The 15815-nt window shown below is 42.5% G+C and overlaps 1 protein-coding gene across 3 annotated transcripts in view; it reads left to right on the top strand.

Annotated features, from left to right (window-relative positions):
• Positions 1-8721, top strand: part of NIBAN1 (niban apoptosis regulator 1) — a 173609-nt gene extending 164888 nt beyond the window's left edge. For all 3 annotated transcript variants that reach the window (XM_024793704.2, XM_024793703.2, XM_071077084.1), the window contains exons 13-14: positions 1410-1521; positions 3509-8721. In XM_024793704.2, the coding sequence (XP_024649472.2) occupies positions 1410-1521; positions 3509-4629 (1233 nt within the window). In that variant the 3' untranslated portion in view covers positions 4630-8721. The remainder of the gene's footprint in view (positions 1-1409; positions 1522-3508) is intronic.
• Positions 8722-15815: the final 7094 nt, after the last annotated feature.

Raw genomic sequence — 15815 nt, 5'->3', positions numbered from 1 at the left:
GGGTATAAAGGAACCCATTATTACCCACTGTGATCTGGGCTACAGTGCCCCAAAGTCCTAGCACTGAGAGTTGTCTGAGGTGGTGCTTCTGATCACCTGCTGTAAATACTGTCCTTCCAGGCAAGAGACCACAAATCCCATGATAAGTCCCTGATTTTCTAAGAGCCACATGTGGGAAGCCGTCCCCCAGCACCACCAGGTGCAAGGATTACCAAGTTAATCACTGGGATATAATTTGGTACATTTTGATCCCTGCCCTGTCCTCATGCTGATAAAAGGCAAGCCATTTGGAAACCCTTGGAAAAGAGGGAGAGTTAAGGGTGGCACCATGCCTGGGCTATCCTAGAAGGAATAAATGAATGTCAGGGCCAGTTGAAGAGAAAGAAATGTTTCTGAAGAGCCCTTGACTAGAGATTCTCCCAACCCCCAAAGTGGCCCCATTCTAATAAAGTTAAGCGTACATCTACCCTATGACCCAACAACTTCACTTTTAGGCATATGCCCAACATGAACAAGCCCTTAAATCCACAAAAAAAAATATATGTACAAGAATGTTCACAGCAATTATATTTATAGTTGAAAATTGAAAAACAATCTCAATTTTCATCAATGTGAGTGCAGATAAACAATTTTTGTTTATCCATATAATTAATACTACTTAATAAAAAGGAATGAGCTACTGATAGATGTAGCAACATAGATGAATCTCAAAAACAAACGCAAAATAATTATGATTTCATTTCTATAAAGTTCAAGAACAAGCAAAAGCCAATCTATCACGATAGGTATAAAATCAGTGCTCATATCTTGAGGGGTACAGACTGGAAAGGGGAGTGGGGGAACTTTGGGGATGATGGAAACATTCTCCTTCTTGATCTGGGTTATGGTTACGTAGGTAATATTTACATATTTAAAATCATTGAGCTGTACTTATCTGTACATTTTATTATATATAACATACCTTGGTAAAGTGCTGTTGTAATTTGTTTAAAAAAGGAAGAAGGAAACATCTTAGTGATGAGGGAAAAAAAGGAGGCTCCAAACCTACTAATGAGGCCTTGAGACGATTTAAAAAAAAATCACTGCTGTCTTCCCCCATGAAGTGCATAAAATGCATGGCCAGTACAAGGAAAGGGAAAGGAATCACCAATGGCTGAGTGAGTTCTGCACCTTATCATGGACAGTAATAGATGTGTTGAGGTCAGGCATGGTGCCTAGACAATGAATTGAATTGAAGGGAACCCAGTAAAATATTGTTGAATTGAGTAATTTGCCCCTGGGCCAACATTGTCCTTCTCTCATGCCCTCCAAGAAAGGAATCATGAGTGGGAATCGTCCTTTCTGTATCTCCTCTAAGAACAGGCATCTCATGCCTTTTCATCTTTATCTTCTTATCTCTTGCTCTCCAGGAGCTTCAGAAATATGAGCAGTTCATCTTTGCAGATCATACCAATATGATTCACGTTGAAAATGTCTATGAGGAGATTTTACATCAGATCCTGCTTGATGAAACTCTGAAAGGTAAGGAAGGTTACCTGGTGCTGCAGGGACTCTCCGTAGAGGGAAGCGTCCCTGAAACAGGATTCTGTAAGGCCAGTCTGGAGGAAAAGAGAAGAGGAAATGGACATTGGTGAGGTGGGGAGACAGTGAGGAGAGGGAAGGAAAGAAGGAAGGATACTAACCTTCATTGAGCGTTATGATTAAGCACACACTAAGCTGGCACTTTATTATTTTCCCTTTTTAATACAAAAATATGAATACTGTGAGATGAGAATTTTAAGTTTCATTTTACAGATGAGAAAGTTGAGCCTTAGTGAGATTAAATCTCGGGTCTCTCATGAAGAGCTGTCTTCCTCTTGCTATTCCAGACAGAACAAAGGGAAAAGGGCTTTTCTTAGGCACAGGCTTATGACTGCCCCTGCCCCCCACTCACCAAAGCTGAGAACAGGCAATTGCAGCAGCAAGGCTTGTTAATGGCTCTCTCAACACATGCCCAGCCTACACTCAGCCGGACAGAAAAAGGTGCAGGGTGATGACGCAGTGTCATGCGAGTCTCAGTAGGACCCTGGCACACAGTATCCTCAGGAATCCCTTGCCTGGGATTGGATTGTGGATAGGAAAACTTGTTAAAAATATGCTGGAGGGCCAGGCATGGTGGCTCACGCCTGTAATCCCAGCACTTTGGGAGGCTGGGGCAGGCAGATCCCTTGAGGTCAGGAGTTTGAGACCAGCCTGGCCAACACGGTGAAACCCCATCTCTACTAAAAATATTTAAAATTTGGCTGAGCGTGATGGTGCATGCCTGTAATCCCAGCTACTCCAGAGGTGAGGTAGGAGAATCGATTGAACCCAGGAGGCAGAGGTTGCGGTGAGCCGAGATTGTGTCACTGCACTCCAGCCTGGGTGACAGAGTGAGACTAGGTCTCAAAAAAAAGGCTGGAGAGGGCCACCATCAAACCGTGGGCCTAAAACATATCTGATCTCCTTTGGGAACGTCTTAAGTATCACAAAAGACCTTCCTCAATGAAAACTGGCCAAGCACAAGCCCAGGTCCCGGTAGCTAATTCTAGGGAATCCAATGAGGTCAGGAATATGAAGATGTCAGCACAGTGTGTACACAAAGGAAGGGCTCGGCCAAGGCCACTGCCAGCCCACCATGGGCACCTTTGGGTGATTGAGAAAAAGACTCCTTTCCTCCAGACACTTTATTGCTCTCTGTTAGAAAATTGTCACCATATATTGATTTTGTTAGAGAAGGAAACTCTGCAGCTAGCTGCTGAAAAGTTATGCTGAATACACAAATATATACTGTCTTTGATATGAATGGCAGCCCTGGGATGTGATATTTTTGGGCACTAGAGCCCCTGCACTGCCATAAGTAGGAGGCCCGTGGTCAAAAATGTCACCTGCTGTTGTTGTTCTTATTAGATTTGCCCCTCTGGTGGCCTTTGAAACTGAGCTAGATGCACACGGATCTTCATTTCGGCCCTCTCCTCTGCATGTGCAGTACCGAGTACCTATTACACATTTAGGACTGTACTGCAAGGTAAAGCAGAGAAGTGTAAGGCCTGCCCCTGCCCTAGAGGATTTCAGTCCAGGTGGACAAACTGAAGCCAGCCATCTTAGCAGCTAATAAAATGTGCTGGGGCCTCCCTGAAGGATACAGGTGATGCTCTTGCAGACCCTGAGTGTCTTGAAAACAAAGGCTATAGTTTATTCATCTCTGCATTCCCAGGGCTTGTCCCATGTTAAATGCCCTGCAAATGTTTGCTGTTTGAATAAGTGAATGAATGAATGAATGAATGCTACGGAGGCTCAGAGTTTGGAAAGAGTTTATGGTCTTTGGTCATCAGGGAAGGCTCCCTGGATGTAAACTGGCTCTTGAAATAGAGAAATTTGGATAGCCAGAGAGACTGAGAGAGGACTTTGGCTTCTCAATAAAATCAGAAAATCCAGGCTGACCAGGGCAGACTGTTAATATCATGTTTTGTTTTCTGATACCTCTCAGTGATAAAGGAAGCCGCTATCCTGAAGAAACACAACTTATTTGAAGATAACATGGCCTTGCCCAGTGAAAGTGTGTCCAGCTTAACAGATCTAAAGCCCCTCATAGGGTCAAACCAGGCCAGCCCTGCCAGAAGAGCTTCTGCCATTCTGCCAGGAGTTCCGGGTAGTGAGACCCTCAGTAACGAAGTATTCCAGGAGTCGGAGGAAGAGAAGCAGCCTGAGGTCCCTAGCTCATTGGCCAAAGGAGAAAGCCTTTCTCTCCCTGGGCCAAGCCTACCCCCGGGTGGGACTGAGCAAGTGATTATTTCAAGAGTGGATGACCTCGTGGTGAGTCCTGTGGCGGCAGAGGACACGGCAGGACTCCCGGGCACACGTTCATCAGAGCTGGAGCTTGGAGGGCCCCTTGAGGGTGAAGAACCCGCCCAGGAAGAGCCAGAACCCATCACTGCCTCAGGTTCTTTGAAGGAGCTCAGAAAGTTGCTGACAGCGTCTGTGGAAGTATCAGTGGACTCTGCTCCAGCGATAGAAGAAGATACAAACAGGGAGAGTCACATTCCCCAAGAAAATGAAGAAGAAGAGGAAAAAGAGCCCAGTCAGGCAGCTGCCACCCATCTGGACAACTGTGAAGAAAGTGAAGTCAGTGAGAGGGAGGCCCAGCCTCCCTGTCCCGAGGCCCGTGGGGAGGAGTTGGGGGGATTTCCAGAGGTAGGCAGCCCAGCCTCTCCACAAGCCAGTGGAGGCCTCACCGAGGAGTCCCTGGGGCCCATGGAGGGGGAGCTCCCAGGAGAGGCCTGCACACTCGCTGCCCATGAAGGAAGAGGAGGCAAGGGCACCGAGGACGGGGAGGCCTCACAGCAAGAGGGCTGCCCTTTAGGTTCTGACCCCGTCTGCCTCAGTGAGAGCCAGGTTTCTGAGGAACAGGAAGAGATGGGAGGGCAAAGCAGCGTGGCCCAGGTCACAGCCAGTGTGAATGCAGAGGAGATCAAGGTAGCCCATGTTCATGAGTGTCAGTGGGTGGTGGAGGATGCTCCAAACACGGATGTCCTGCTGTCACACAAAGATGATGTGAAGGAAGGAGAAGGTGCTCAGGAGAGTTCCCCAGAGCTGCCCTCAGAGGAGTGAAAGGGACAATTTGGCTAAAGTCTTTCTCTGAACAAAGCCAAAGGGTTTTAGGGGTACACTTAGGGGTTGCATGTAAGCTGTTACCAAAAAATGTTTAAGTATTTTCTGAATTTGAATAATAAAACCAGAGGAAATGCACACAGGGCATGAGCAACTGAGGCAAACCTTTGTGGAAATGAATTGTTCTACCATGAATTTTTGCTTTAGTATTTTAATAAGAATTACAAAGGCAATGGCGTACTTGGGGTGAGAGGGAGCTGAGGATGTCTGAGGAGGGAATAGTATTGCAGGGAAGACGGAGAAAACAGTAGAATGACAGTTTTGAATATACTCTTTACTTTTCAGTGATACAATCTTCTTATGCACTTTAAGGCTTTTTAATTTTGTTTGAGAATGTAAATGTATACTGTAAGTCTAGCTTTACTATCTACTATGCCTACTTCACCATCTCTTAAGGACTCAGCATTTGTTCACAGTCAGGCTGCAAGAGAGGGTAGATCACGAACAGTCACCCCTGCTGGCTGTAGCCCCACAGAGGCAATCACGCCCAATAGGTTCAGGAGAAGCTAAGCGGAAATGGAGGGCGGAAGGTGTGATCTGTGGGACTGTCTGGGCCTGTTACCCATCCTGCTATCGATTTCTTATTAATTAATCTTGATGATTCTTATTAATTAATCACATTTTCAGGAAATTCAGATGAGGCAAGAAAATTTTATCGGCCTGGGTAAGCCTGAAAGCATTCCAAATTAGGCTTAGACAGTGCAAAGGGCTTAGCTAAGTTATCGAGCTTAAAGCCCATCAATTAAACAAATATTATTTGAACAGTTACTGCATGCCATGCACTGTGTTGGACTTAGTAATAAAAAAAAAAAAAAAGAAAAGATAAGGTGCTCGTTCTAGCATAAATTAAAAGGTCCAAGGGAATTTAATCTGGAAGAAAACATATGCCAATTTTCAAACTATGACAGCGTTTTTTTTTTTTTCTCTTTCCATTGAAACAGTCCTAGTTCATTCCCAGAAAAAATATGCCAATTTTCAAACTATGACAGCATTTTTTCTTCTCTTTCCATTGAAACAGTCCTAGTTCATTCCCAGAAGGGCACAAAATGAATGAATAAATAAAGACAAAAGCCAAGATGTATGCCCTCAAGTTCCAAAGATGTTACCAAAAGCTGAAATCATTAGTTTGGTCATTCAGCAAGCTAACTGAGTCTCTGTTATATACCAAGCACTGGAGATACCATGTTGAAAAATAACTTTGTTCCTTCCTCTTAGAACTTACATTTTCATGGAAATAGACAAAACACATCTTCTTATCGGATGGTGACCTATAACCATTAATGTTGAAAGTGGAAGAGACTTACTTCCAAAAGATTAAAAGGAGTTGTTCTTTTCTCCTTCAGAAAAATACCAGATCATTTCTTAAAATCTCCAGTCCCAGGTATTACATCTTGGTTTCCCTCCCCCACTTTTTATTTTATTTTATTTTATTTTATTTTATTTTATTTTATTTTATTTTATTTTATTTTATTTGAGATGGAGTCTTACTCTGTCGCTGAGGCTGCAGTGCGGTGGTGTGATCTCGGCTCACTGCAACCTCTGCCTTCTGGATTCAGGAGATTCTCCTCTCTCAGCCTCCCAAATAGCTGGAATTACAGCCGTGTGGCACCACTCCCGGCTAATTTTTGTATTTTTGGTAGAGATGGGTTTTCACCATGTTGGCCAGGCTGGTCTCAAACTCCTGACTCCAAGTGATCCACGCATCTCGACCTTCCAAAGTGCTGAGATTACAGGTGTGAGCTACCTGGCCCCTCCCCAAATTTTAATATCAGATCTCAACATATTTGTTGAGAACTTGTTTAGATCATCACTATTAAGTAAATTTATATCAGTTCTTTAGAGCATTTGCTTCACACACAGTTCAACCATTTAACCAGAAATTAAAATATCACCCTCTTCAGCCCTCCCATGAAGAATTTCTAGGTCATAAACATGAATAATAATCAGTATCTGTATAATATCATATTTAATTGTTGCAACTTTTCTTGGAGTGTTTACATCCTCATGTCTTTGAGGGATCCCACCATAGGTGAAGAAAGTAAAGGCCACTTCTCCCCCAGTCTCTGCTTTCCTCGGTGCTCACTCATATCCTGGCATTTAGCATGGTGTGTTGAAATTAGGTTTACTTCCTGTCTCTCCAAGAGGCTCCTCTCTTAAAGGACAGAAACTAGGATTTAGTCATCATCTGTGCTTCCTGCTGGAAACCCACAGCCTTGAATAATGGCTTCCTGCCTCCTTGAGTCACTTTAATATCCCTGGTGCAGAGGACCTGGCAAGCATCAGGCTGCTCGGGAAATGTGGGAACTGGACACCCAGAACACTGCTGTGCTGGGGCTATTGGGGCCTGCTGTTAGGCAGAGAGACGTTTTGAACTGGGCTTTCTGCCCTTGTTGAGTTTTCTCTTAAGTAAAGTCCAAAGTCCAAGGGGCAGATGGCCAGATGCACTGCCCAGTAAGGCAGGAAGCCAAAGAGGCAGTGCCCAGCCCCACAAAGACTGCCCAACTCCCTGAGACGGTAGTGTGGAGTCCCAGCCCAGGCGGACCTCACACCGGAGCTTCCTGGCTTCCTTTCTTTGCTGCATGCAGGGCTTCTTGCACCCCCTGGAAAGCTAAGAGATTTTTTTCAACCCTAAAAGAGAGTACATTTCACTGCATTGGATGGATGAACATTAATGCCCTAAATTATTCATCATGTAGGTTAGGGAGGACTGGGCACTATTTGGCAGGATGTACTCCAGAATATAATCAAAGAATTTTCTGTACATATTTCACTAAAGACAAGTTATTGGGCTGGATGCGGTAGCTTACACCTATAATCCCAGCACTTTGGGAGGCTGAGGTGGGGGCGTCACTTGAGCCCAGGAGTTCTAGACAAGCCTGGGCAACATAGCAAGATCTCATCCTTACAGAAAATAATAATGGTGTGTGCCTGCAGTTCTAGCTACTTGGGTGGTTAAGGCAAGAGGATTGTTCGAGTGAGGGAAGTTGAGGCTGCAGTGACTATGATTGTACCACTGCACTCCAGCTTGGGCAACAAAATGAGACCCTGTCTCAAAAAAAAAAAAAAAAAAAAAAAAAAAAGACAAGTTTTCTAGAATAAGCAGGATAATTGTTAAATTTGAAGATGGAACAGGAAACTAGAGTGCATTTAAAATACTCTGTCTTCATTTTAACAAGATGAATGGAATAACTTCATATCACTATGAGTTTGTTTTGCTTTTCATACAGACTTGTATGTGTCATTTCAGTGGTTTCCAGATTGGAGCAAGGTTATTTTGATCTAAATGAACAGCATGAAAAGCCTCTGTGTGCCACTCTGGGGATCTCTCCTATGGGCAAAGCCATTAGAAATGCATAAAACCTCGAGACATGGTTTTTGGCAAAAACTCCATGACTTTAAACTAGTTCTTTTACTACTGACCTTTCACAAAGAAAAAATATTTTCCTTGAAAAAAATTGGGTTTGTCATTTTTTCCCTTGTAGCTTTGAGCAGAGACACAAGTGCCTTGCATTACACATAGTAAACTTTTTTTTTTTGCATTACACATAGTAATCTTTTCCAAAAAGATTTTGCAGACTACCAGGGTAAGATTCCAACTTGTACAAAAGCTTTCTGGCTTTACATTTTTTATTATAAAAATTCTCAACTCTGGTTTTGTAGTCTTCTATATCGGAGCTAGTGATTTCAAAAGGTTTCACAATTCCCCAAGACAAAAGTGATTTTTGTTCATTATAATAAGGTTAAGTGATATGTGATTCATAGCAATTTTGATGTGGAGAAGGGAAGGGCATCACTGACTTAATAATAATAGTTTCACTCGGTGCAACAGTTGGCAACATGTGCCTTCACACTTTACCATAAAGAGATGGGTTTGAGGGTTTGCCTTCTAAAGTCTGCAACTTCAAGAAAAAAAATCGACACCGTGGATTGACTTTTCTGGTCACTATATAAAGCAAATAAACTTAAAACACTTTGTAACCATGTATTTACTCTGCCAAGTGCCTATATTCCAATAAAATGTTCATCCTTGAAGAGCCGACCAGATGTCATTTCTTTGGAAGGAGGCTGGTTTCATCTTTTAAGCAGATGTCACACTTGAGTTGGGAGGTACAGCCCTCTGAAATGAAAAGGTGGGTCACTCTTGCTGTATCATGGAACTTTTACTTTTCTGTTGTCAGAAGGAATCTGCAGGGAAGCCATGTAATGTCAGGTGTAATTATGCTTTGATAATTCATATGCTTATGTCTCCAGGAATTGGATCACATTCATAATACAGCAGTGGGCAATTACTCTTGATGTAACTGAACTGCTGTTCAAACTTAAATTTATTTTCAGTGGGTAACATTGAGCAAAACATTCATTCTTTCTGTAATTATATGTAAGACAGTATGTATTTGCCATGTCCACAGTTGCTCATTTATCCGTGGATTCATTCATCAAAAAAATACTGACTGGTCACCTCTTATAAGCAGGCACTGCAGTGGGTGGTGGAGAAACAAGTGAACATAGTAGACATGATCCCTGACATCAACAAACTCAAATTCTCAGTGTGGACCTGGCCAGGGAGAACCCCAAATGAGTATTCACTTCCTCACCTGGCCTACATCTTGTCTATAATCTCACCTTTAACTCTAGTCACACCAACAGCTTCAGGCGAGAGAGGAAGAAACATTGGAGAAATCAAGTCCACCAGTGAGGGGGGCACTTGGTGTGCCAATCATTCCTTCTCCCTCTTCCATACCAAACTTTCAGGATGCAAGAATTACTTTCATTGTGGCCCCCTCAGACCTTCTTCCACTTAGAGTCAAAATTCAGATTGGAATTAAGGGACAGGGAGTTGATTTGAAACTGTTTGCAGAGTTTTTTCTGAGGTCATATGTTTATTGGGTATGGCTTGGACAGGATCCATGAGTCTTGGGAGGGTCAACTAAAGCTATTCTCTCCTCAGCCACACTTGGAGCCGCCCCTGCTTGAACACTGCTGAATCTTTGCCACATTCTTCCTTTTGCTAAAAACATCTGGCTCTCTCATCTCCATCTGGCCAATTCCCACTTTTCCTGTAAGCATCAGGGTAAGTCGGGCTAAATCCACCCTGCCCCCACAGCCAGTAACACTTTTCTGAACTCTCACCCTAATTTTCTTGCCCACTTCTGGTCATCCTCTCTCACTCTACTGCAGCATTTACCTTGCCTGTGCCTTTGGGACAGGTACCCTGTCTGTAATCTTTGTAATCATAGCGAAGGAATACAAAGCTCAATAGCAAATGTTTAATGCATGTTGAAGGAGTCGGGTGCGGTGGTTCACACCTGTAATCCCAACACTTTGGGAGGCCGAGATGGACAGATCACTTGAGGTCAGGTGTTCGAGACCAACCTGACCAACATGGCAAAACCCCATCTCTACTAAAAATACAAAAATTAGCTGGGTGTGGTGGCAGGCCCCTGTAATCCAGCTACTCAGGAGGCTGAGACAGGAGAATCACTTGAACCTGGGAGGCGGAGGTTGTAGTGAGCCGAGATCATGCCACTGCACTCCAGCCGGGGTGACAGAGTGAGACTCTATATCAAAAAAAAAAAAGTTGAAGGAATAGATAAATAGCATCCACTCCAGATGTAGGAGACAAGTGGAGATATAGCTAATGACCCCTCAGCATGCCATAAGTGGCTGTGAAGTTGGTAACTTTATTTACCCTCAGCCTACTGGGAGAGTTTCATTTCAGTGATGAAAACTGACCATATGCTTATGCACACCCACACCTCTGGGAGGAGCTTCAGAGCCAAGTTACCCCCAAGTCAAGCTAGCTATCAAAACTATGAGCTGCTTCCTAGTTCTCAGGGCAGTGGCTGCCACTGGATTTTCTTAAGGTCTCTATGATGTAATCAATGCAAAAAGTTAAGAAGGTCACCCTTGAATTGCACCCAAGTCTGCAAAACACAAGCAGATGCCCAAGAGTTCATGGACAGCATCTACCTCTGGCAAGCTCTTCTCTTGTGGATGGGCAGGGAACAGAGAAACAGATATGGTCCCCGCTTTTTAGGGAGCTCAGTCCATTGGGGAAGATTGAGAAGCAAATCATGGTTCTGCAAGAAGCGGAGGAAGGGTTCTGGCAGCACAAACGTAGGGCTGCTCCTGAGTCTACTCAAGAAATGTCAAGTTTGGTTGTTGAACTGTTTTTTTTTTTTTAAGTTCTAGGGTACATGTGCACAACGTGCAGGTTTGTTACATATGTATACATGTGCCATGTTGGTTTGCTGCACCCATCAACTCGTCATTTACGTTAGGCATTTCTCCTAATGCTATCCCTCCCCCAGCTCCCCACCACCCAAAAGAACACATGGACACAGGACAGTTGTTGAACTTCTTAAGCCTGCTCTTTATTTCTTGCCTCCTTTATCACTTCTCTATCATAAACCAACATCCAAAATCCAGCTGCCTACCCTGAAGGTGACTTTTACCAAGACCCCTTTATAGCAGCCCCACACACTCTCCAGGAATCAGGGTCCTCTAGGAATGCTGCTCCAGACCTCCTGCAGATTCCGTTGTGTTTTTCCACTCCTAGACTCCACACAAAGCAGTATACATGTATAGTAGCAAGAACTCCCTTTGTGTTAGCAATTCCAAATTGGGATGAGGGAGTAACAAGACACAGTTGGGGTGGGGAAATGAAGGAATTCCTACAAGACGCAGAGGTGATTTTCAAGCTAAGAGGTGGCTTTTCCTGGTGAGACTTCAACTTTCCCCTCCTTGCTCTCTCTTTATTCTGTGCTATTGCCTGGACCACGTGGGGAACAGCTTTTGTGTACACTGGTTTGAGAAAGATCATATGAAGGAAAGAAGGAAGGTGTTTCTATTTCCATCTATTGGAGGCTTCACTTTTTTTTTTTTTTTTTTTTTTTTTTACTTGTGTGACTGGTTTATTGAATAATATTGATTCCATGGGATAACAGTCATGAAAGAGTTTTATCTTTCTGCAATTACTAATCTCACATGTGCCCTGCTGAATCTCTTTGCACTCGTAGCAGACCCCTTTATAATATCTTGGACAGGTATCATAATTTCCTGGTCCCCCTTTCTTTTTAAAAACTTAAAAAATAAACCAAAAGCAACTCAGCATATTCTAGTTGGAAATTTCCATCTCATTTCCATGTCAAGGCCAAGCTTTCATCTAAGAACTTGCGGTTGGGAGGTAGACTTTAGTTCTTTCATCCCCATTTCCTCTGCCCCATTTATCACAGGGAGGGGCTTAAGGGTGTGATCTGTCCATCGCTGCCCTTTCTTAAGTTTTGAATCACTAAATCTTTTATTCAGTTGTTAGAATAGATGGTGTTCTCCATGTACCATTTGTCAGTCAGGATTCATTCATGGATTCATCAGTAGACATCAATAAATTTTTTTTTTTTTTTTTTTTTTTTTTTTTGAGACGGAGTCTCACGCTGTTGCCCAGGCTGGAGTGCAGTGGCGCGATCTCGGCTCACTGCAAGCTCCGCCTCCCGGGTTCCCGCCATTCTCCTGCCTCAGCCTCCGAGTAGCTGGAACTACAGGCGCCCGCCACCGCGCCCGGCTAATTTTTTGTATTTTTAGTAGAGACGGGGTTTCACTGTGGTCTCGATCTCCTGACCTTGTGATCCGCCCGCCTCGGCCTCCCAAAGTGCTGGGATTACAGGCTTGGGCCACCGCGCCCGGCCAATATTTTTAATTAACATCGAATAATATTTATTGATCTCTACTAATGTGCTGCAGACTCTGCTAGGCCCTGGGAATACAGTGGCAAACAAAACAATCAGCTCTTGCCTTCACTACATTCAGACTTCTGAGTAATCTTTTCTGTACTAAAATTTTCAATTATTCAACTTAAGGGAGATACTCTTAATGTAAATGAGCCTCTCTCCCTTCTCAAATTGCATTTTGGAATTCTTCACTAAGTCACCTACAAACTTGGTTTACTTTCCTTGAGATTCTTTATGAGAAAGTTATATGGCTGTCGACTCACTGTGTTACCTCGGGCTAACCACGTAACCTTTACAATAATTCTTTTCTTTGTAGAACGAGAATAATGGCACCCACATCACAGAATTATTATGAGTATTAAAAGAGATAATGTGTAATAGACATTTAAGCACAGATGAATAAAGTGAGCGCCAGAGAAGTCAAGCCACTTCCTGAAGGTGACATAGCTAGTAACTAGTGGAACCAGGCGTGTCATATTGCAATTGATACAAAACGAAACCACTCCAAAACTCAGTACCTCCAAACAGTAAGCTCAAAAGACTACAGGTCAAGCACCAGGTGCCTGGCTTGCTCTCTCAACATGTTTGGGAATTGGCTGGCTGTATGTTGGTCTAGCCTTGCCACAACTGGGACAACTGGGCTCTACTCCATGTGGTCTCCCAGATTTCAGCAGGCTAGTCCAGGCTCCTTTTGGTAGAAGCAAGGTTGAGAGAGAGAGAGAGACAGAGAGAGAGAGAGAGAGAGAGAGAGAGAGAGAGAGAGAGAGAGAGAGAGAGAGATTGACAGAGAAAGAGGAAGTAAAAGAGTTTTTGAGAGCTGGGCTCAGAACTAGGGCACTGTCACTTCCTCCATGTTCTATTGGCCAAAGCAAGTCACAAGGCTGACCGAGGTTCAAGGGATGGGAAGAGGTGCAAAGTCATATTGCATTGGACATGAGTCCAGGGAAGCCATCCACTGGGGCCATCAGTGCAATCTGTCTACCTCTCCAGGATTCAAAGGACTCCCGTTTGCCTCTAAAACCCATACTCTTGTTTCCATTACTGTACTAACTATAAACACTCACGTAAAACCTTGGTCACTCTCACACACTTTCCCAGTGCCTATTCGCTGCTCTAGTCAGACTCACCATGAGGTGAACAAAACATAATTGTTTCTAACTCCAAGCCTTTGACCTATTAAAGAATCTTAATTTTTGTACTAGTTTTGAAATTAAATTTTCTATTGAAAATAACTTTAAAAACTGATAAACATTGTAAGAAGAAAGATCTAAAGAGTTTTTTCCTTCCTAACTTAGCAACAGAATTCACATCACTTATATACTGCTTCAGTTCATTATAACGAGATCAGTGGTCATGGTCAAAATGTTAATTATCTCAGGTCAGTGAGAAAATTTGACCTGTGACAAACATAGTTTATAATTTCAAGTAAAGAAGCACAATTTTCTCCAAGAAACATGCTAATAACAGATGCAGTGTTCTATAGCAAACAATTGTAATGTTCGGAAAAGTTTACAGTCCTTGGGTGATAACTATAAACATAAACCCAATTTTGAAGGAAAACTCTTGTCTCCAAAGTAAAGCAAAACAAAAGAAAACAAAAACTAGCTAGAAACTCAGTCCCTGCCACCAAACAAATAACGATCTTACATACAACCTTTATCCTGTCTGGTTAATAATCTTTATTTTTTTGTAATCCTAATAACTGATTTGTAAATATCCCTCACTCCTCTCCTTCACCTGTTAAAATATAACTCCTAGGATATAATATTCTTAAAAGCACTTTACCAGATTTTTCCCTTCTAGTTTTCTCACTAGAATATTGTTGTCCTAGTGATCTACTACTTTTAAAATTTTACTTAAGGCTGAATACAAGATTTTGAGGCTTAATACCAATTTTATTTTTTATAACAATTTTATTCCCCCTCTTGTAATATGCCATCTTACCAGGAATGCTTTTTCCTTTTCCTGTCTGCCCAACACGTAGACCACATCAGGACTCATATTCTGTTCCGGGCATCATTTCAAGCCTCCTTTCTATGAATTCCATTGGCTATTATATCTGACAACATTGATTTTGGCATTTATGTACCACCAAGAAATTTGTAATAATTTCTCATGTGTTTTTTGACTCCTGACCAGATGGTAAGCTTTTGGAGGAGAGGAAGTTTTCCCTGAATGTCTCGACACTCAATGTATTCACAGAATCATAAACTCTTAGAGTTGAGAGATATTCTAAATTTCATTCAATGCAAATGCATTCATTATTCTTACATTTCTCCTTCAAAATTTTCCTGCTAAGCGGTCATTGCCAAGAATGGGGAATTTACTATCTCCCTAAGGAGGAGCACATCCCATTTTCAGACAAATTTAATAGAGAGCAAAACTATTGCCCTCCCATTCTCTGCTCTTCCTCCACCACCATTTCCGACCATAATTTTTGTTCCTTAGATCCAATTCTGTCCAACAGGGTTGTATACAACATTCTAATGAGAGCTTTCAAACATCTCCAAACAACTGAGACCCCTTCTTCAGGATCAATATTCCAAAGACCTTCCCTTTTTTTATGTGGCATGGCTTTGAGTCCCTATGTTGAGTGTTTTTACAAACAAATTCCATGTTTATTCTTTTCTTCCTTGAAGCAGTTCCCTCAAATTACCCCTCCTCTCCCTCAATAACTTCTATGTCATAGTCTAACACATTTTCTCTTGAGGATCATCTCTCCCCAGACCCAACCCAGAGAAAGGCACATTTTTCATTTCCTTCCTTGCTGTCTTCAAAGGAATGCAAAGAGCAACTTTTTTTTTTTTTTTTTTGGCAAAGCTTTTGCTTCCAAAAACTATAGGAAAATAAATGAGATAAAATAATAAAAACTCTACAAGTTACAGAAAATGAAAAGTTCTTATATTTAAGTTTCCAGGTCTACCATATTTTACTCCTTCTGAGGAGGTAAAAGGAAGACTTGTTTGTCAGTTTGCTACTTATCTGTAAAGGTAGGGCTCACCAACATTCCCCCTACTTCTGACCCCAGCCTGTCAGGCCATATGAACCCATTCCGTCAAGAAAACACCTCCCCTCCAGAATACAGTTCAGGAAAAACAAGTACTTCAATGGTTCAATGGTTAAATGTTATAGATATGGGCTTCCAGGCTGCAATCTCCACTGGATTATCTTACCTAGGAACAAGCTTAACATTTTATTCTTCCTCTTAGAAAGCTTTTTGTTGTCTTCTGGGCATTTATTAATCAAATTTTCACCAAAACCAAAATGGATATATAAAACAAGAGCTCAAAAAACGAAAAGGATAGAGATAAGGATTTGGAAGTCAATGGCATGTATATTGGTAGTTAAAGCGGTGGGGGTGGATACACTATCTCCCTTGGCTGGGCATGGAGCTCACAC

This window comes from Macaca nemestrina, chromosome 1 (genome assembly GCF_043159975.1).
Source record: "Macaca nemestrina isolate mMacNem1 chromosome 1, mMacNem.hap1, whole genome shotgun sequence".
In the NCBI taxonomy this organism is placed as follows: domain Eukaryota; kingdom Metazoa; phylum Chordata; class Mammalia; order Primates; family Cercopithecidae; genus Macaca; species Macaca nemestrina.
The sequence above is the reverse complement of the archived record's forward strand: the minus strand, read 5'-3'. Positions and strand labels throughout refer to the sequence as shown.